The sequence below is a fragment of the Oryctolagus cuniculus genome, chromosome 2 (genome assembly GCF_964237555.1).
Source record: "Oryctolagus cuniculus chromosome 2, mOryCun1.1, whole genome shotgun sequence".
Classification (NCBI taxonomy): Eukaryota; Metazoa; Chordata; class Mammalia; order Lagomorpha; family Leporidae; genus Oryctolagus; species Oryctolagus cuniculus.
The window spans coordinates 156,252,611-156,274,380 of record NC_091433.1 but is presented as its reverse complement, the minus strand read 5'-3'; the positions used below and the strand labels follow the sequence as shown (position 1 = coordinate 156,274,380).

The window sequence follows — 21,770 nt, the reverse complement described above, 5'->3', positions numbered from 1 at the left end:
CAAGGGGGCGGTGTTGGCCAACACCAGCTTCCAGGGCTGCAGGCGTTGCGCAGGGCTGCAAGCCGGGAGGCTGCAAGGCGTCGCGCAGGGGAGGGAGCAGAGGTCTTTAAGGCACTGGGTTCACTTGGTGTTGACTTACACACGGTGACACAAACGGTGGCCGGTGAAACATCCAAGGAGGCTGCTTTGAGGGAGACCCCAACCATGCCACAGAGGGGGCTTGACGGAGACGGTGAGTGCTGGGCACTACGAACGAGTACCCGGAAATACCACACCGCGCCCCCAAAACACAACCATACAACTTCTGAAGATACGTCCAAAAACGGCATACTGCCCATCCATTGTGCACGGCCCAGCGGAGGTACTCACTGTATCAGTGTTGACTGGCAGGAGAGAGGAAAGGCCAGTGGAGAGCAGTGCCCCCGGCCACACTGGGAGCCCGCCCACCATCAGGAGGGAGCAATGGTGACTGGTGCCCAGGACCTAGGACCTAGAGCAGATCTGTAGCCCCTGGAGGTTTCCAGGACATGCCGAGGTCTTGGCTTAGCTAATGACGGAGCTGGGGCCAGAAGCCCTGGTGCAAAGATGCCCCCCACCCCCCACTCTACTGGACACCTCTATAAGTGACCTCAGATGGGTCAGTGAGCAGTCACCGAGAGCCATGAGGGCCCAGGCTGGCATCCCCAGGCCCCCTCCAGCTCAGAGTGGCCACAGCCGGGGGATTTCTGCTGACATGGGCTCTTCCTGGGGACTTTCCTCTCCCCGGGAGCTCCAACTGGTTAGAGCTCAGGAACACCTTAAAATCTTATTTATTTGGAAGGAAGGAAGGAAGGAAGGAAGGAAGGAAGGAAGGAAGGAAGGAGAGGAGGAGGGGGAGGGGGAGGGAGAGAGGGAGAGGGAGAGGGAGAGGGAGAGGGAGAGGGAGAGGGAGAGGGAGAGGGAGAGGGAGAGAGAGAGAGAGGTCATCCACCCACTGGCTCAGCTCCCCAAATCCAGATAGGGCCAGGCCAAAGCCAGGAGCCAGGAATTCAATCTGGGTCCCACACTTGGGTGGCAGGGACCCAGGTACCAGAGTGTGCATTAGCAGGGAGCTGGTTGGAAGCAGAGCAGAGCCGCCAACCCAGCCACTCCGACACCTCAGCTTTCTCCAAGGTCACCGCAGGCGGGAGTTGGGATTTGTTTCTATCAACCCAGCGTACGAACGGCCATCGGGTTCCAGAGAATTGTAAGTGGGGGGAGAGCAGCTCCATTCAACTAGGCACAGTTCCTTTAGACGACACAGTTCCCACACCCATCCCGCTGCCACCCAATCGCTTAAAACAGAGCTATACCTAATGAGGCTTCTATTTACTTGTGACTTTGTAAGGAGTCATCCACTGCAGGTTCACCCACCACAAGATAGAGGAGGAAAGTGGGGAGGGCGCAAGCCCTTGGCTCTTGGCTGTCAACACAAAAAGGAGATGGCACAGCTGCTGACCTTCTGGTCTACTGTGTCCCTCCCCATGGCCATCGGGGAGGCCAGCAGGAGTTGACTCACCCCCTACTGGTACCTACTGTGGGCAACGCAGCATGCTCTGCCCCCACCAGCCACTCACTCGGCAGGAGACAGGAAACAACACCATTTCTCTCTCCTTATTGCAAAGCAGCCAGAGAGACAAAGCGCAGTTTCCCAGGTGGCAGGAGCTGGCGGCTGGTGGGGGTTGTCGTAGGTGGAGACTGGGGGAAGAGGGTTTTCCACGCTGAGGAGAGTGTCAGCAAGGAGGCAGCAAGCACAGGACATCTAGAAGTGTCCCCCTCCCTCTGCTGTACACCCTGCACAGGCAAGGGCTGCACACGCCGGTCCTCGCTATTCCTCCACAGTGGCTACCACAGGGACATGAGCCTGGAAGGGGCTTGTGAAGTCTTGTTTTGGAGTGAATTTCTCAAAAAGCAGGATACCCCCCGGGGCAATGCAGCAGGCACCTTGAAGGGGAACTGGCTTGCTGAGATGCACCTGCTGTGCCTGCTACCGAATCCGCCCCACTGGCCTCCTTGTGGTTCTGAAGCTGAGTTCCACCCCTTGTCCCTTGCCAGCCAACGCCAATATTAAACTCTGCCTGTAGAGGGCGCCAGAGAACCATTACAGCACCAGCGCTTCTCTCCAAGTCTAGGGTGCCTCCCCTTTTTCTTGCTCCTGCAGGGCTGCCATGCTGGGTGGGCACGCAGAACAGACCCCAGGCACTCGCTTTCATCGAGTTTCTGCAGCTCCCCAGGTTTCCGAGCTGTGGTTCTCTCCAGTTACTTCCTGGAGAGGTCAACACCACCACCCCAATGAGTTTTGTTGGCATCCCAGCAGGCTTGCCAACCTTGACCTCAGAGAGACCTCACATTGAGGTCTCAGAAGTGCACTTCCCTAATACACCCCTTTCCGCATTTTTTCAAGTTCCCTCTGCCCACTAAGCATTAAATCCTGGGGGAATTACTGCCTGGTTTCCGCCTCGCGACTGGGCTCTGATGCAACACACACAGCCCAACACACTGCCTCTCGGCAGCTGGCTCCTCCCCCCTCCCCAGTCTGCCGTCCCCCGCGTATCCTAGGAGTTATCTCGAGTCCTCTCCTTCTCTTTTTTTTTTTTTTTTTTTTTTTTTTTTTTTTTTTTTTTTTTTACAGGCAGAGGGGACAGTGAGAGAGAGAGACAGAGAGAAAGGTCTTCCTTTGCCGTTGGTTCACCCTCCAATGGCTGCCGCGGCCAGCGCGCTGCGGCCGGCGCACCGCGCTGATCCGATGGCAGGAGCCAGGAGCCAGGTGCTTTTCCTGGTCTCCCATGGGGTGCAGGGCCCAAGCACCTGGGCCATCCTCCACTGCACTCCCAGGGCCACAGCAGAGGGCTGGCCTGGAAGAGGGGCAACCGGGACAGAATCCGGCGCCCCGACCGGGACTAGAACCCGGTGTGCCGGCGCCGCTAGGCGGAGGATTAGCCTAGTGAGCTGCGGCGCCGGCCTCTCCTTCTCTTTAAATAGCCTCTTAGCAGCCAGGGTTCACTCAGGGAAACACAAACCATGCCCAAGTGTTTTGAGCAGGAAGGGATTGAATGCAGGGACTTGAGTGCTTAAGTTCTAACTTCATCTCTCCCTAGCTGTGTGACTGTGGGGTAGGCAGCATAGCCTCTCTGAACTCACAGGTTGCTCTGAGAACTATAACCTATGAAAAGTTCCCAAGGCATGGTAACTAGCTAATGCCCAATAAATGGAAGCCATTATTATTAGAATCCTCTAAACGTTGCAGCACACCAAAGTGGCTCAGTTCCCCGAACAGCCTGGAGCTGAGGCAACCAGGAAGACAGGAGGACATTTCGGCAGGACGTCCAGCCCCGGGTGACCACCTAACTACACGCCGACTTGTTCCCTTTCATGATGCCATCTCCCCTCTCAGAGTTGGAACCCCAAAGACCATCTTAAGGTCTATATAAAATAAACACAAGCGAGGGGGGAGGGGTGGGCACTTGTCTCCCATCGCAGTGCCTGGGTTCAACACCCAGCTGCACTCCTAACTCCAGCTTCCTGCTCATGCCAACTCTGGGAGGCAGCAGGCCATGACTCAAGTAACTGGGTTCCTGCATTGAGTTCCTAGCTCTTGGCTTCAGCCCTGGCCCAACCCCAGCTGTCACAGGCATTCAGGGGAGAAAATTAGAGAATGGGAGTTCTCTCTCTCCATCTCTTAGATAAACAAAAGACCAAACAACAACACACACACACCGTACAAGGGAGCGAGAAGGGAAACCAGTTCTGGCTCAACCACCACCCTTTGCACAGACATAAATCTCAGCTCTGCGTGACTCACACGCCTCACTTCTCAGGCAGCAGTCACCGCACCTGCTTTAAATTGCCTCCCAAGGGCATTCTGAGACACGAATGAGATCATGCACAGGAGAGCTTGTGCAGGCTGTACCCATACACGGTCTCCCAGCTGGTTCTTTGCCAAGCCCATACTGAACTCCCTGAATGTGCCCATCAGTCTCCAGCATGGTGCCGGCTTCGCCTACTGCCCTTGGAAGGGAAACTGACTCATCTGCACCTGCAGCTGGACAGCCCAAGGCTGCCAGGCCCTGGGCCACAGGACCTCCCTCCTCATCCTCCCGCACTTCCTAGCTACAGTCAAGGGGGCCAGGCTCCCTCCCAACGTCCCGGTTGCCCCATGGCTGGAATGCAAAGCTGTGTCCTAGGGGAGATGATCCATCCGGGTACCTCTGATTTTTGCCCTCATAAAAGCCTGCTGGGAAACCACAGCAACTCAAGTCATCAGGACCAGCGACACAGAATGCAGGGAGAGAGGCCGTGTAGTCAGGGCCACAATGGACCAGCTGAAGTTACGGTTGAGCTGCCATTGGGAGAAGGCAGAAACTGTGCATTTGTTGAAACTGAGACAGAGAAGTGAAGATGGATGCTGGTGAGAGGCGAGAGGGAGCGGGAGCAGAAAGCCCAGAATCAGCCAAGAGGCAGCCAGGACAAAGTGCGTGTGGAAGGCAGCAGCCCTGGCAGCCCAGCCCTACACTTGTCCGGAGCCCAGGGCCGTCCCCACGGGTCTGAGCACCAAACTCAAGCGACAGGGCTTCCTGTGCTTCTTCCACTGTTGTGGACAGAGCACTCGCAGGCTGGCGCCCTGTTCCCAGAAGAGGACGAGACACACTTGGGCAAAGAGGCTGCTTTGGCCACGCCCCCAGCTGAACGCAGCCTGGATCAGCCAATCGGCAGGCGCCTGAGCTAAACGAACGTTGATCACTGTGTGACACTGAGATTTCATGGCTGTCTGATATACAGCTGATAGCAACTACCCTCGGCACTCATTAAACATTTCAGTGCTGTGTTCTTATTTTTGAAGATTTATTTGTTTGAAAAGCAGGGTGACAGAGAGAGGGAAGGAGATCACCCGGGTACTGGTTCACTCTCCAAATGCCTAGGACAGACAGGGCAGGAACAAACTGAAGCCAAGAGCCAAGAACTCAATCCAAGTCTGCGACGTGGGCGCAGGGGACCAAGCACTTGCCCCAGCATCACTGCCCTCCCAGCACATTAACAGGAAGCTGGCTCAGGAGTGGAGCAGCCGGGTCTGGAACTGGCACTGCCATGCGGGATGACACAGTCCCAAGTGGCAGCTTAACTCACTGCGCCACAACGCCCGCCCCACGTGGTGCTTTTAAGTGGCTGTCGATTATTTGATCATACGTAATTATTCCTTTGGGAGGGTCTCTCCTAGTTCAGTTCTCCAGATTTGGCAAATAAAAACATAGCATGGTCACTTACATTTAAATTTCAGGAAAGCAAAATAAGGTTTGGTAGAGATAAGTCTTGTGCAATTTTTATAACATGTATGCGATAGTTTGTCTATCTAAACTTCAGGTTTAACTGGGGCTCCTGTATGTTTTCCAGTAATCCTCTTCCCAGCGCTCGAGGCAGCAGTGAGAGAGTTCATGTGCTCAGCACTGGCTGTCAGGAGACAGAGGCACCGCGCAGGTAAAGGTTTGCAAGGACAACAGGTAGATTGTGAAGGCCTGTGGCCCTCCCCAGTGCCAAACCCGCCCTTACAATAATGAGGGTTATCATTTGCTTGCTTCCTGTGCAGGCAGAGAGAGGGCGGAACACCCCCTCTCACTTTCACATCCAAGGGAGGCAACGTCTACATCATCCCGGCTGCCAGAGTGCACGGAGTCAAACGTAAAAGAACTTTCCCCTGGTCACACAGCTGGTGAGAGCGAAGCAAAGCTGGAATTCAAATGCAACCCCCCCACCAAGCTACCAAAAATGTTTTGTGGTTTTCCCAAAACAGAAGATGGCCAAATACATGCCAGCCATCCCATCTCTGCTGTTCCCCCTTCAAACCACTCTGCAGCACACTCTACCCTGTCCCAGAACACGAGCTGGCTAGGGCTACTGAGAAAGTGCTACAGGCAGATGGCTCCAGCCACATCGGCTCAATCACTCAGTTCTGGAGGCCCCAACAGTAGTTACCTTTATGTCAACTTGCCTGGGTCACGGGATGCCCAGCTACCTGGCTAGCATTATTTCTGGGTGTGTCTTTGAGGATGTCTCTAGAACAGATGAGCATTTGAATGAGTGGGGTGTGCAAAGCAGCCGGCCATCCCCCAGTGTGGGTGGACGGCGTCCAATCCACACAAGCCCTAAACGGAATGGAGGCGGAGGAAGGGTGAACCGACACACAAGCTTCTCCCACCCAGGGGCCTGGACTCAGCCTTCCGCTCGCCTGGTTCTGGGGTCTCTGCACTGGAGTTTAGACGCTGGCTCCTCCCAGGGCTCCGGCTTGCAGACGCTAGATTGTGAAATGCAGTCTCCTAAAACGCATAAGCCAGTTCCTTGCACTTCATCTCATTGTTTGTGTCTCCTGTTGGTGCTGTTTCCTAGAGAACCCTAAGGCAAGGCCTTTCTCCCCGGTTTGTAGACAGCTGTCATCCTGTCTTCCCTCAGGCACATTTTTGTCCAAATCTGCTCTCCTTAAAAGCACACCTGCTCTAGGGATCAGGGCCCAGCCTAATGACCTCGTTTTAAAGAGACTGTTTACTTGAAAGGCAGAGTGGGAGGGGGGGCAGGGGGGCAGGGGGATGAAATTGTCTTCCCTCTACTTGCTTACTCCCCAAAGGGCCAGGCTGAAGCCAGGAGCCTGGAACTCCACCCTGGTCTCCCAGGACGAGTGGCAGGGACCATCATTTGCCACTCCCCAGATGCATTAGCAGGGAGCTGGATCAGAACAGCCAGGACTCAAACCGGATCTCCAACATGGGACGTGGCTGTCCCAAGCTGTGCCACAAGGCTCACCCCATGGCTTCATTTTAAACAAAGTCCCTAGCTCCAAACCACTCGGTCTGAGCTGCTACTACGGGTTAAGACTTCAGCATGCGAACTTGGGGGCTCCCAGCACTGTCTTCTCCCCAGACTCTAACAGAGGACCGGGGAGGGGACTCTGGATTCCAGGTATGTGTCTTCTTTTCCAGAGCGGGCCTCAGGGGTGGAAAGGGCTCAGCCTGGCCCCTCAGTAACAGCCCCTGTGCCTGTCCCACCCCCTTTCTGCGGGCCCTAGCAACCAGTAGAATGTGGGTTATTATGAGGACAGAGGATTGTGACGTGGCCTGCCTGCAGAACCCGCCGGGGCCGATGTCAGTGCCTCGAAAGATGTCCCCTGGGCCCAGCTGGCGGCACGGGGGCTTCGTGGATGGCAACCGAGGACCGGGAGAACATGGAAGGCCGGGGCGCAGGAGAGAGCTGCCCAGCGATGCCCAAGCCGCTGCAGGGAGAACCCGTCCCTGAGGGGAAGCCCAGGGTCATCGTGGTAAGGGGCCTGTTCTCTCAGGGGAGACAGCCCAGCCTGGGGGCACACGCTGGACGGGCCCTGCACCCCAGCCCCACAACAGGCACCCTGGGGGGTCTTAGCGACACTGGGAAGTCACCCGAGACCAGTTGGGGCTCACCCAGGACCTCCTCGTGGGCAGCCCTTTCCTGCCTCTGCTGTGGGACCACCCCACCCCGCATCCTGCGAGTTTAGGTTCTCCCAGCTGCTGCAGACCCTGTATTCAGCCTCCCTCTGCAGCGCCCCCAGGAGACCTGGCTGTTCAACCAGTCTCAAAGTTACCTCCAGGGGAGCCTGCAAATCACCAGCAGGCAGAGAGCCCACCCACGTGCAGCAGCCACAGGCTTCTGTCCCCCTCGGTTTCCAGTGTGTTATAAACCCTCAGGCCCCAACAATCTATGCAGGGGTGCTTCCAGACACCCCAGTGTTTAGGGGTGGGGGACCCCGTGCTGAGTTCTCATAGCCCCTCCCTCACCTCCCTGCCCTGTCCCAGGAGGCAGAACCCCTGAAGCCAGACTCCTACGACCACCTGGAGGAGACAGCCATTTGCGAGGACGGAGGCTGCCCAGGGCCGCCCCAGGCTGGCCTCACCACCAAGGGCCAGGCGGGTGACGGACCTGAACCCGTGGAGCTGGCCCGGGCCCCGGGGGTGGAGCACAAGACCGAGACGGAGCTGGAGAAGGCGCGCATGGAGTTCGAGCTCACGCGGCTCCGGTACCTGCATGCCGAGAACGAGCGGCAGCGGCAGCACGAGCAGGTGATGGAGCGGCTGCAGCAGCAGGCCGCCGCGCGCCCGGTAGGTGGTCCTGCGGACCCCTGGTCTCCGAGGACGGGGGCTGCGGTGTCCTGGGGCCGTCGTACGTAGGACGGTCCTGATGCACGGAGCCGAGGCCCAGGCTCTTGGGAGTTCGCGGGTCCCCACCCCCACCAGCTCTCTCCGGGAAAGAGAGAAACTTCCAAACCTCCTCACGGCTCTCAGTTTGTCCAAACACTCGGTGCTTGGAGCCCAGACATGCGAACCCCTGCAGGCCGACCAAGGACGCTGCTACCTCCCCGCCCCGCAGTGCTGGGGCGGCTCTGTGGGCTCGCGCTGCCTGGCAGTCAAGTGCAACAGCCGTCTTTTCACCGCAAGAAGAGCCATTGCCCTCAGCCTGTCCTAATGGGGACGAGTGCGCCCCCTGGAGGCGAGGCCAGTGATGCGATGAAAACTGTTCTTGTTCATCGCTGCCAACAAGGCCACACAGCTCTGGGCTACAACCCTGGCCCTCCCTTGTGGAAGCACACCCCTAAGGTGTGGGTCACTGTGGGGTGTAAGGGAGCGATTGCGTGCTGAGCACTCGGCAGCCTGTTAGGTGGGTACCCCTTAGATGCCAGCTGCAGCCTCGGGCAGGTGCTCACACACGCGGCCCACTTCTCCCCGTGATGAGCGAGCTGTGCTTCCCAGCGATGGTCCTAGTGACGCTCATTTCTGAGAGGCTTACCTTCCATCTCTACCCCAGGCCTTGCTGTAACAGTCGAGGAGGATGCGACCTCACGCGGATGCCAGAGATCTCACTAGGGGGTTACCAGGGCTCCATTCAGGAGCACCTTCCAATTACATTTTACCCCGTTCACAATTTCTCCACCTTGGCCAAAAAGCTGTCGTGACACACACCGTTGATGGCTTCCTAACGTTAAGATATTACACTACCTGTCGCATCTCTCCAACTGACAAGTCATCTTTTTTTAAAAAGGAAATGGGGCTCGTTTTGCATTTGTTCTCAATGAACACGTGCTGGCTTCTTAATGATTTTCCCCCTTGCTCACAAAATGCCTGCTTAATTACATACTAAATGATTTCCCTGAGCCAAGTCAAGTCTGTTAAACTGGGGTTTTCAGAGTCTACCTCCCCGAACCCCCTTTTTGCAAATTTAGACAATATTCAACTATCTATAAGATTCTGGCACATTTCTTGATGTTTTCTGATTCTGTTAAGTTCCATTTCCAAACTGGTTTTTTCTCAGTGTCCTGGGGTATAGGGGCATCAAGTTGGAGCCTGAAGCTTCTGAAAACAGACTGTTACAGTACTGTGCCTTCGGTCTGTGTCTCCCCCTTTGTTAGTTTGAAAATCTTTCTCCTTTCCGGATGGTGTGGAAACACTTGGCGTACGAGAGTGCTTCAAAAACTTTGCAGAGAAGTGGGATAAGATACGCATATGTTGGTGCCCGAAGGCCTGCTGACTTGGTGCTAAGGGTGGAGTGTGCCGAGCAGCTGTTGCTGGGGCCGTGCAGGTGGAGCCCCCACGCACGGCATCTGATCTGGATTTGCCAAGAGCCTTGTGAGGCTTCCTGGTGTAGTCCTCTCTGCTCCCTGCCTTGGGCCCCAAAGAGAGACTGACTGCATTTTGAAAGTCTCAAAGTGTCACAGTGCATATTGTCTGAAAGTTCTAAGTATACTCCATTAGCACTTCCAACAGTAAACATGGGCAGACGGCACAAGGTAGGGTGAGGTCATGGGTCTGGAGCCACACATAGTCTGTGGCTGGGTCCAGCCCTCCATTCCCATGACAGCCTGGGGTTTATCCCTCGGGTCTCCCGCACGCCTGGCCGCATATTTGAAGATGACGTCGCTGAAGTCACTTGCTGCCCCTGCCCTCAGTCTCACTTTGTCATCTTTGCATGTTACATGGCAGTTTCAACAATGTGACCTTGACCTTTGCTAATGGTTTACAGTAGGGTTTCACTTTCTGTGCACTTACTAAAAGGTAGAAAGTTGGCTTGACCTTGGGCTTGGAAGCACCCCCACCCTTTTCCTGGGGGGGTGGGTGGTGGGTAGACTTCATCATATTGAAAGCACCCAGTCAGCGTGTTTAGAACATTTCAGTCCCTGCCTCTGGCTGCTGTCAGAGAATATGGCACAATTTTTAAAAATATTTTTAAAAAATAAACTATGGCTGATGACTTACATAGTTGTACCAGTTTTTCCCGTACATAGGCATTGGTGCTTTTTACCGTTCAATGAACTATCAGATTCCAATTATGTAGAGTCTGGAAAAGAACAACTCATAGGCAGAATTGGCCGGATAATTCAAGCTGCTTTCCCCTGCGTCCTGTATCTGGAGCACCCAGGTAGGCCCCATCTCTTGGCACCTGTCCCCGGGAGAAACCCAACCTTGGGTCGAAGGACTAAGCCCTCGAGAGCCACTGGGCCATTGGCACCAAAACTGCCCAGCAAGCCAGGCGGAGTGGCTGGGCAGGCTTTCCAGAGGGCAGTCCCAGGACCTGGCTCCCAGCCTGGGGGACCCTGGAGCCAGGGAGAGACTGGCCACAGGGGTTCCTCAGACAGGCAGGGAAGGACGCAAAACCAAAGGCGCTGGCCTCACGCCCCCGGCCGGAGGAGTGAGGACAGCACTCACGAGGTCCCTGCTCCCCACTCCCAGGAGTTTTCTGTCCTTTGCCATCTCCCTCCTCTTCCGCGGGATCATGTGAAGTGGGCGCTGTTGCCTTTTCCTTAGGTGCGGCCGACAACCTGCCCGAGGGCGCGTGCAGGAAAGAACGGCGCAGCAGTGAACCCAGCCCTGCCCGGCGCCAGCCCTGTCTTCTTTCCCCCACAGTTCCCGGGAGGCCTCCAGGACCTCCTGCTCCCGCAGAACCAGTTCGCCATGCTCCTGTGCTGTTTCATCTTCATCCACATGATCTACGTCACCAAGGAGACGCTCTTCTTCCTCTTCTCCAGGCACTACCTGTTCTGCATTGCCGCCATCTTGCTCTGCTTCATTAAAACGCTGTGGTCCTACTTCCAGGTGCCTTTGTTCTCTCCATCCCTGGGAGCCCCCATGCCGGTGGTATTGGGGTACAATGCAAGCTGGCCCCAGGGCTCCTGGTTCCTGCACACGGTACCCCCCTTCCATCGGAGCCTGTTCTTAGGGGAGGCTCTGGTGCCAGCCACTGACATCCAGGAAGGAGGGAACACACTCGGGCCCTCGTAGGAACTGGTGGCCTCCCCTGCACCACCACGCTATACCCCAGAGATTTCAGCAGGTGGCCAGAGAGGGAGGCATCCATGGAGAGGAGGGGTCGAGAAAGCCTTACCAGGCTCACAGAGTCCTCCACCACGCATGCTCACATTCACATAGGCCGTTTCTGGGGTGTGGGCAGACTGGGAGACTTGGGCAATAAACTCCAACCCCACTCCTACAAGAGGTCCCTGACCCAGTCCCCAGTATCAGAAACGTGCGTATGTGACCACCCTGGCAAGAGAGACCGAGTTCCCCCAGTGGAGGCCCTTGTCCTGCACCATCCAGGTGGGCCCGCTCTCATCACCAAGGCCCTTATAAGGAGAGGACAGGGTGCGGTGAGGGAGAGCAGGGGAGACCATGGCAGCAGGGCCACGAGGAGCGTGGGCAGCATCTAGCTGCTGGGTAAGGCCAGGTACGCAATCTCTGAGAGCATCCAGAAGGGGCCCAGCGCTGCCACCATCTCAACCCTCTGAGCTCTATGGCTGGGAGAGTAAATCTGAGCCGTTGCAAGTCATGGGCTGGCAGCAATCTGGTACAGGGGCCACGGGAAACCAACACAGGCTCCCAAGTCCCGGCTCTTGCCAATGTATCAGGATAGCATCACCAGCCACTGATGAGGTTTTATTTAGCACTGGGCCCGAGCACAATCGCACACAGCAACCGTGCCAGCTTGGGAACTGCTTCCGGACCCCACCTGGTCCACAGGAAAGATGCTGGGGCCCCAGGGAGCCTGGGACAGGCTTCTCGGGACCTGCCAGGAGGGGGTTTCCTCTCGCTACGCCCTAGGACATCCCGTGGGGAGGCAGGCGGCAGAGGAGGGAATAGGGAAAGGGGAATTAAACATCCTATTTGGCTCAAAGAGGTTGTCAAGGCTACTTTACTAGAAAAGTGGAAGAAAAACAGGCAGGTACAACCCACCCCTCAAACCCACACACACCTCCGTACCTACCATCCACCAGCCTGAGCACACGGACTCACAGAAACACAGGAAAGCTGGCCCAGAAACACACATACAGAGATACAAAGCAAATGCAGTTACCCACAACCTCCCCAATACACATCCAGCAACAACCACAAGGAACGCTAGAGGGCTCATCAGGGGGCACAAGATAAAGCCAAGCAACTGGCAGGTGACACAGGGAAGGAGTCCGACTCCCGCAGTCACCAGCTCTCGGGCGCCCTTCCCAACACACATCGTCAGCTGTCCTCACCCACCAGCCAAGCATTGACGGCTAGCCATGCACAGGAGACTGGACTCAAGCTACCACGGGGCAAACCCAGTGAAGCTTGGCACAGCCGTGCAATCAATCGAAGCCGTCTTGAACCCTCCTCTTCCCTGGCTAGGGCTCTCCCCTAAGAGCTAGAGTACGTGTCTGTCTCACTGGGCTCTCTGATGCTCGGTGAAACCACACGAGCAAAAAGCTGCCTCAGGACTGCAGTGTCAGAGCACATTATCCTGCCAGTTAGTCCAGGAGCCTTCTCATTTTCCAACCAATTCAATGCACCCACCCCCACGCATGTGACTTGGAAGTAATAAAGCTGTCTTTTCTCATTAAACGTTCAATGATAGAATTTTTTGTTTGTTCTTGGTGACTTCTATCATCCTATTTGATCTGAGATTCTTGCATGTGCTGGAGGTGAAAGAGGAGGACATGAGGATGGCAGACAGCTAGAGACTCACCTGCTTATGTTGTTACAGAGCATAGAATTGAGAGTTCATAAAACATCCCGAGTGCTGTAAGGTCATTCAGTCCATGCCCCTGTTGCCAGGTAAAACTGGACTTAAATGCGTTCATTTTCCTTCCCAATCCTCAGAGAAAGACTCCGTTAACTCCCTGAGCAGTTAAATCAGCGCCTCCTCTCACACGGTTAACCCTGGCCGTGAACTCTCCCCCCACCCTCCTAGAAAACAAGTCATAGCCACGCCCCAAATTTAGTGCAGGTGTCTCGGTTCAAATGCAAAGCAAAAACACACAGAGGAGGGCAGAAGATGCGAAGGAGAGGAAAAAGCACAGCTGTGTGACGAGCCAGTCTACAGGTACCTCCTGGGCACCCCACTAAATGCTTACAGCGGCTTTGTCCACTAAACCCTGGGAGGTACACCTGGGTGTCCCCCTCGTCTCATGGATGACACTGAGGTGCCGGGGGTTATACCACGGACCCCAGGCCACTGCGGACCCCAGGGCCGACTCCAAAGCACGAGCTCTTGCCATGCACCTGAGACCCTGCCCTGGAGACTCGCCACTTACTGGGAAGCTAAGCGGAACGCACGCGAGAGTGTCAAGAAGCTGCGGGCCAATCGAGGCCTCGTTATGAAGAAGCGCGGAGAAGCAGAACTCCCTGGAGCCCAGGGAGCCGGGGGAAGCCTTTGGGGCCTCCTCTTCCCTCTTGCTTCCGGGGCCCCACTTCCCACGTGCACCTTCCCTCTCGTTGGCCGGCACAAAGATGTTCTTTCCAAGGGCCTGGGTTTGAAGGTTGCTTTCAGTTGTAAAGGAAACCAGCCATGGTGAGTTACTCAGACAGAGAGGGAGGTTTCTCAGGTCTGTCCACGTTGCTGAAAGGGCTCTGTGAAGTCCCACAGGGCCTGGGCAGCTACTTGTCCCCACCATCCTCGGCCGCACTGTGTCAACACGGCTGCCATAGCTCCAGAGACCAAGGCCACAACTCTAGGCCTCAACAGCTGCCTTTGACAACCGTCCAAGAAGCCCCACCCGGAGATTTCTGCTTCCATCGCATTGGTCAGACAAGGTCAGATGGCTACTCACAGCTGCATCGCATCTGAGGTGTTAAGTTTTTGCCCAGGAACACTGTGTGTGCCCGGGGAACACTGTAGCAGCCTTGAACAAGATCAAGATTTTGCTGGTCGGCGGGGGAAGGAAGGGGATGAACGAGCAAATGATTGTTCACCGCCCGGCTAAGGCCCAGCACCCAGCTAAGGCCCAGCACCCGCTCCTTTCCCGAGCTGCGGGCCTGAGTCTTGATGGGGTTGGAACAATCGGCTGGAACAGAACTTCAGTCATTTTGGGCCAGGCCCAACAGTGCACTCTGCTTTAAGGAAGAGCCCCACACACCGCATACCACAGCAGGAAGGTCATGGTTTTCCCTGGACACGTGCCTGCAGCCGCTCTGCCCTCATCTTCCTGACTTCTGCCTGAGGCTCCATGACCTTCCACCGCCAGGGCAGCAGGAGACGGGCCTGTCTGTGCTGTCAGCAAAGCCACAGCCCTCCCTGACCCAAGACACCCCCAGCAGAGCCCCGGGGCAGCCACGGAGTCGGGAGAGGAGGGACCTGCGCGGTGCACCGACTCCACGCTGCTTGCACGCTTGTAGGAGATGGAGCTCCAGATGGAGGTGCACTTGGCTTTAGCCCAAATGATGAAGCACCAGTGGTCGAGTGCCAGGCTTCAGGGGAGAAAGATGGGAGGGGCCTTCCTGCTCCCCAGGTAGGGCAGGTTCTAACCCTGAGCCCAGGTCTGGACTGTGACTTGCAGAGGCTGCCGGCACCTGCAGGAGGGCAGCGGCAGCAGGCTTGGCTCCAGGGCCGCCTCCCTGCCATGGCTGTTTTCTAACCCCACTGTAGCACGCGGCTGCCAGCAAGGCAGTTACGCTGTCCCGGCCCCACTGGGGTGACGGGTGATCCTCTAACTCTGCAGAAACAAAGGACCACAGCCTAGGGTGAGCTTTAATTGACCAAGATGGTATCCAGGGGTGACTTCATCACCTTCAAAGTGCTCCAGCTCATCCTAACATGCAGCTGGGCTTGAAAAATGGAAATCCCTGCTCCTCCGCAGCGGGCCTGGGTGCCAGCAGCAACAGCATCACCTAAGGAGCCTCTTTGAAGTGCAGCATCCCAGTCCCCCCCTCCCCCCCAAGAGCCCTGGGTCAGGTGCTTTTAGACAGCATCCGGTGACTCAGCCGCACACGGAAGCCTGCTCCTGCATCGGACTCACATCAGCCTAGCCTTTGGTGCAAAGATGCCACTGTTGACCTGGAGTGTGTTGGGGTGGGGGGAGCCATATGGAAACAGTGGGGGGAGGACAAAGAGTATCGAAGTGTGCTACCCTGGAGGAGCTGGGGGAGCCCCGACCAGCCTCTGGCTCAGGCTGGGGGTGGCAGGAGCTGGCTGAGCAATGTCAGGAAGCGAGGCTGGGGCTGCCCAGCTGCTGCTCTACCCCGTGCCCTTTCACCAGGCTTTGCGCTGAGCTGCTGAGGAACCAAATGATTGCACCCAGCACCCCGGGGATCCCCAGAAAGATCTGGAATCCCCCAGGCCGGTGTCAGCCTCTGTTTCTTTTTTTGATCTGGCTCCTGCATGTGGCTTTGGGCAACTCTTGCTAATATTCGTTCATTCATTATTTAAAGGTTGCCATTATTCCTTCCGGAAGGTTAAACATGATTAAAAGATGGGATTTTTCCAGAGGACATGGCAGGAAAGCAGAGGCGCCCCCATTTTAAGCCGTTTGGGCCAGGGCTTGCTGCATAATTTAGAGTCTGGCTTGTTTAGACTTAATTAGCCAGAAGAGCAGCAGGTGCAGGGTTGGTAGTCAGCGCTTATAAGCACTCTCCAGGGGCTGGTGGGCTTTCAAGAGTGCAGTTTGGACTTTAGGTTGGCAAATTTCTTTTGAGATTTATTTATTTATTTGAAAGAGGTACAGAGAGACAGAGATCATCCATCTGCTGGTTCACTCCCCACGCAGCCACAACAGCCTGTGCTGGACCAGGCCAAAGCCAGGAGCTTTATCCAGGTCTCCCACGTGGGTGGCAGGGGCTCAGACACTTGGGCTGTGTCCTGCTGCTTTTCCCAGGTACATTAGCAGGGAGCTGGATTGGGAAGCGGGGCAGCTGGGATGTGAACTGGCACCCATGTGGGACACTGGCACTGCAGGCAGCAGCTTTACCCGCTGCACCACAGTGCCAGCCTCCATCTTGCAGATTTCTCACACTTTAGCAGGAGGGAAGTGCAGATAGTGCCAGGAAGTAGGCGTTTTTGTTCCTCAAAAAGAGCAATCGGGTGGCATCAGAAGGCCTGGGTTCTAGGGCAGATCTCTGCAAACCGCCACAGGTTGGAACGTCAGACCCTCACAGAGTTGTGTGACGGTGCAATCGGGGTACAAGTGCATGGCACGGGTGGAGCTACACAGAACCCAGGGGCATTAGCAAGAGATGAGCAGAGAGTTGAAGGGATTGCTGGCCTGAATTTCAAGACCCAGGAGAGGTGGGGAGGGCTGGCTCCAGAATGTGAGAGGCCTGACGCAACAGGGCCATGGGTGCGGGGCGGCGGGAGGCGGGGGTGCCTCGTTTTCAGCGTATTAAGAATTCCAAGGTGGTGACAGCAGAGTAGTGAACCAGGGCCCAGTGTCGTTGCTCTTGGAGCCAGCCCTGGTGGTAGGTCCATGGTCTGCTGCCATCCTTCTTAAATCCCACCCAGAAAGAGACTGCCGTTGGTCCCCACTCCTGCGGGAGGGAGGCGCAGGTCCTTTGCGTATTGAGGGGTTTGGGGTGATGGGCAAGGAGCCCCTCACCTGCCCCCAGCTCTGGAAGCAGGGTCTGGCTGGGCAGGAGGCCGCTCTCAGCATGCAGGTCACGCTCTGGGCCGCCAGCTGCTAATCACGAAGCTGACAGAAGCCCAGGTCTCCAAGTTGGTGGCATTTCCTCTCCCTCCTGGCTTCCGCCCCAGCCCCATTCAGCTGACCGTTTTCCTCTGGACTAGAAAACCCAAAAATAGGAGAAGAAAGCCGTGCTTTAACCCCCCTGAGCCTCTTGTATCAAATGACACAGCCACTTTGCCTGTGACTTGTCATCAAAGGAGCCTTTGTAAGGTCCTGGGGCAGAAAGCCGGCCTTGGAAGACAGCCACCGGGAAGCCGCGCAGCGCGGGCTGAGCAAGGGGACCCTCGGTGGAGGAGGGCGGGGGCCGGTTTCAGGAGCTTCCCTCCACCCCAGCGCCTCATGCTTGCTCCCAGGACTGCTGTCTCCCAGCACACCGCTCTGAAGAAGGCCAGAGCCGCTAACAGGGCTGCTCCTTGGGCCACCCCATTGCTGGGCACCGATAGGGAGTCCATGGGTGCTTAGGGAAGAATGAAGAAGCATCGAATAGAACCACACAGTGGGCAGCCCAAGAAAGGCATCTGATGGAGGCTTCTGAAAAGGGGGAACCCCGGAGGGTGGCGCCCTGCCCATGCACCTGTGTCACCTACTTCATGCCACGGCCACACTAGGTAGGGGCACAGTCCCCAGCCCTACTTCTTAATCCGCTGGGGCCACACTAATGAAATGCCCAGCTTGGGGGTCCTGAAACAACCGGCACTTGTTCTATCACAGTGCTGCAGCAGACAATCCAAGGTCAAGGTGTCGGTGGGTGGTTGGTTTTCTTGTGAGGCTCCTTCTCCCCATGTTCTTCTGGATTGAGGCTTCCTTTCTCATCACGTCCTTAAAGGCCCTGTCTCTGAGGGCCCGCGTGCTAGGACCTCAGCCTGTGGGTGGGGAGGGGAGATGCACTTTGGCGAGCCATCCCCGCCTTGCAGGGGCGAGCACAGCTTCAGAGCGTCAGGACTCGCCTGAGTGGACACAGCCAGATGGTGGCAGAGACGGAGCATGGCCAGGGGCTGAGAGCTGATGCCAAGGAAGCAAAGACACCTGCTCCGCCTTTGCTGTCTGGGCTGTGGGTGAAGTTGCAGACATGCCCCGGCTGCAGACATGGAGCGAAGCGTCTGTGTCGTTCACTGGGCCCAGCACACGTCTCTCCACCTGCACAGCTTCAGTGTTTTCTGCTTCTAATCCTACCCTTTTCTTCTAGACAGTCTCTCACTTTCCCCACCAAAGGCTGAGGACGACAACGTCCTTGAGAAGGGACAGGAGGTGTGAGTCCTCACCCACTGCTCACCTGTTCCACACACCTGTCGCCACTTTGAGTGGCAGGAGAGCCATGCTCCAGGGCCCGGAGCGTTTCCTCTGGCCCCCACCCCCCTTCTCTATGAAGTGCCCACAACACAGGTGAGTGAGCGTAACTACACCTAGGGGATCTCCCCCATAAATCAGCCGGGCCCGATGCCTTTTCAGGAGACCAGCAGGCCAGGGCTCGTCCTGAGACAGGAGCAGTGCATGACAGAAGGGGAGGATGATCAGATGAGAAGAACAATTTCAGTCCATTCTTACTGGCTTTCACTTCTGGGAAATGTCTATATCCCCATCCACCAAGCCCCTGGGAACCCAGCAGGCCAGAGTGAGTGCCTAAAAATTGATGAGATTTGATTGGAAGACTTGGAAGCAGAGTGTAAAAAGCTCACCTGCTCTCAATTGTCAGATCAACGTCAAAGGAATTCCAGGTGACTGCCCTAAACTCACCACACACATTGTAGGATAACCCTGTGCTGTGGCATAGTGGGTTAAAGCTAGCATCTGTGATGCCAGCATCCCCTATGGACGTCGCTTTGAGTCCCGGCTGCCCTGCTTCCAGCTAATGGCCCGGGAAAGTAGCAGAACATGGCCCAAGTGTTTGGGCCCCTGGCACCCTTAGGGCACCTGGATGACGCTCTGGGCGCCTGACTTTGGTCTGGTTCAGCCCTGGCAGTAGCAGCCATTTGGGGAGTGAACAAGCAGACGGAGGATCTCTCTCTCTCCTTGTCTCTCTCTCTCTCTCTCTCTCTCTGTCTTTCAAGTAAATAAAATAAATATTTTTAAAAGAAAAAAAGCAAATCAGTTGAGGTGGGGGTTAGAAGCTTGAGTAGTGGGAGAGCTCAGGCAGCTGGCTCACCATGGGGAGGGGCTGGCATTGCGATGCCGCTGGTTAAGCCAACACCTGAGATGCTGGCGTCCCTGTCACAGCACAGTTCTGAGGCCCAGCTGCTCCACCCCCAGTGATGCTCCTGGGAAAGCAATGGAAGACGGCTTACATGCCTGGGCCCCTGCATCCATATGGGAGACCCGGATTCATTTCCTGGTTTTCGCCTGGCCCGGGCCCTGGCCCTGCCCCAGCTGTTGTGGCCATTTAGGGAGTGAATCAGCAGATGGAAGATCTTTTTGTCTTCTCTCTGTCATTCTGCCTTTCAAAAAATAAAATAAAATCTTGAAAAGCGGAGTGGGAGGGATGCCGGCCAGATACAGCTACAGGAGAGGAAGAGCCAGTGAGGCAGGCAGCCTCCTCACCTCCCTCCCGCCCACCCACCTTCACAGTGGGAGATGCAGGTGCCAGGTCCCGTTCAAGGGCATCCAGCATGCAGCGTTCTGTGTGATACCTGCCGGGGATAAATGTTGGCTTGATTTTCTTGACTCGCTCCATGAACCCAACAAGTCTGCAGGCCCCTAGCTCACAATCCCTGAACTTGAGGTGTTATTTCCTCCATGGAAGGGTCTCCGTTTCACTCAGAGACCCACGAGGGGCAGAGGTTCCTCGAACAGGAGACACTCGGGTGCACAAATAGCAGGTGGCTCACCCCCAGCACTGTCTGGGCAGAAGCTTCTTCCCCTCGGAAACGGCCTCACCTTGAGGTGTTTCAAGAGACGGATTTCTAAATGCATTTCCAATCGGGTTAGAGTGGCAGAAATCTAATTTTCATACAACTTCTTAAAGGAAAATGGGAATTTAGTAAAGCCTGCATCAAGATTAAGGAAAGTGCACAGCCTAGGGGCAGGAAAACGAGGTGGGAGGGAGGTGGAGCTGGATGCCCAGGCTGAGTGAGGTGGGGAGCCAGACAAGACTGGAGGGGCCTGGGGCCCTAGCGGAGCTGGAGCTGGAGAGGGAAGAGGAGGAGGGAGCATCATTAGTCACCATGGTGATAGAAGAACAAGGAAAGGGGGAGAGAGCGTGAGGACCTCAGGGAAGAGCTACGTTGTTTTGCCGCCTACAGCAAACTCTCTCTTCTCTGTCTGGGCCCCTGGTCTGTAGCTCCTTGGTCTTGATTCTGACTCTGTGCAGCCCAGCTGTGAATAAATGACTATGAAATTAAGTCAAGGATACTTGGACCCTAAGCATGGGGTTGCTGAGTGGGCACCCGCTTAGGGAGACTCTGGATTTCCAAAAGCCTTCTTGGATTCAAAATATTTTCTCCACCGCCCTGCCATTAAGTCTGCAATTCCTATTAGGGCAGCATTTCTTGGACCAAGGCTTTATTCATTTCTGTTATAAATCTCCATTAGGAGGAACAATATCTCGGCTATCAGTTTCTAGAACCTCGGGAGGATGTAATTTATCACACGCAGCTGAGATCTCAGCTTCAGCCTGGGCAGGTCCACGCCCAGGGCCCCGGCACAACTGAGTGTGTGCGATAAATAAGCAGGGGTGTGGGGAAAGGCAGACCCCGGATGGGTGAGTTCCCAGGACAGTTCCAGTGACCTCTGCCATGTGTGTCCAGCAGGTAGCTCCCCCCAATTTTCTTTTGGGGAGTTCTTCCAGGTAAGTTCACATACACTAAAAGGTGGGCCCAGGACAAAGCCCTCACCCACCAAGAATTCCATCTTGTGGCCAAGACAATTGGTTCCTTGGTGAATGTCTGACCAATGAATCTGAAACCTGGGACTTTTGCTGGAACTCTGGGGAAAGAGAACCTTGCTTCCCCTGGGAACTACAGTAGCGGAATCCATGTCCAGAGTCCCTGTGGTCATCCTGTTCCACTTGGGATGAGCAAGCCTGAAAATAAAGCAGACACTGACAAAAACAGAGCAGGAGAGGAGACACAGACCTGAGGGCTGGGGGGGGGGGAAGGGGGGGTGTGTGAGCTCTTGATGGAATTATCTGAGCCCCTGGATCCCGAAATAAGAGGCATCCCTAAGCTCCATGGCTCCTGCTCTTCCCGTTAGTGTTGCCTTTTTTTTTTTTTTTTTTTTGAACAGGCAGAGTGGTCAGTGAGAGAGAGAGACAGAGAGACAGGTCTTCTTTGCCGTTGGTTCACCCTCCAAAAGCCACCACGGCCGGCGTGCTGCGGCCAGCGCACCGTGCTGATCCGATGGCAGGAGCCAGGTACTTCTCCTGGTCTCCCATGGGGTGCAGGGCCCAAGTACTTGGGCCATCCTCCATTGCACTCCCTGACCACAGTAGAGAGCTGGCCTGGAAGAGGGGCAACCGGGACAGAATTCGGCGCCCCGACTGGGACTAGAACCCGGTGTGCCGGCACCGCAAGGCAGAGGATTAGCCTAGTGAGCCGCGGCGCCGGCCTAGTGTTGCTTTAAATTGGGTTGCTGTCAATGGGACCAAGAGATCGCAATCACGCGAGGGCTTTCCCAGTGTACGTACTGGCACTTGAGCTTACAACAGCTGATAGAAGACATATATCCTGGCGTCGGTTCTCAGCCCGTTCATTGGAGAAAGATGTGGCAATTAACCTAGACAGGGGAATTTGGGAGACACTGAGATGAAGCAGAGCTCGGGAAGGGAGCCATTTCCCTAGTTCTTGGGAGAACACAGCCGTGTTCTAGAACCATGAAGGCATGGGGCATGGGTGGA

The 21,770-nt window shown here is 55.9% G+C and overlaps 1 protein-coding gene across 4 annotated transcripts; it reads left to right on the top strand.

Annotated features, from left to right (window-relative positions):
- Window positions 1-7,110: 7,110 nt before the first annotated feature.
- On the top strand, window positions 7,111-11,318 carry TMEM247 (transmembrane protein 247). 4 transcript variants are annotated; one of them, XM_051842947.2, is made up of 3 exons: window positions 7,111-7,318; window positions 7,830-8,093; window positions 10,830-11,318. In XM_051842947.2, exons 1-3 carry the CDS (start codon window positions 7,202-7,204, stop codon window positions 11,301-11,303), a joined length of 855 nt encoding a protein of 284 aa, XP_051698907.2. In that variant the 5' UTR covers window positions 7,111-7,201; the 3' UTR covers window positions 11,304-11,318. The 4 variants fall into 4 exon arrangements, with proteins under 4 accessions (XP_051698907.2, XP_051698906.2, XP_051698908.2 ...); XM_051842946.2 differs by having other exon boundaries at window positions 7,830-8,132; XM_051842948.2 differs by having other exon boundaries at window positions 7,112-7,318; window positions 10,929-11,318.
- The last annotated feature ends 10,452 nt before the right edge of the window (window positions 11,319-21,770 follow it).

What these genes read in the sequence shown, in the direction of transcription:
- TMEM247 (XM_051842946.2), top strand. Translation starts at nt 7,202, where the DNA reads ATGGCAACCGAGGACCGGGAGAACATGGAAGGCCGGGGCGCAGGAGAG. An exon ending in GGAAGCCCAGGGTCATCGTG is followed by an intron (nt 7,319 to 7,829) that starts GTAAGGGGCCTG and finishes GCCCTGTCCCAG; the next exon opens with GAGGCAGAACCCCTGAAGCC. An exon ending in AGCAGGCCGCCGCGCGCCCG is followed by an intron (nt 8,133 to 10,829) that starts GTAGGTGGTCCT and finishes CCTTTTCCTTAG; the next exon opens with GTGCGGCCGACAACCTGCCC.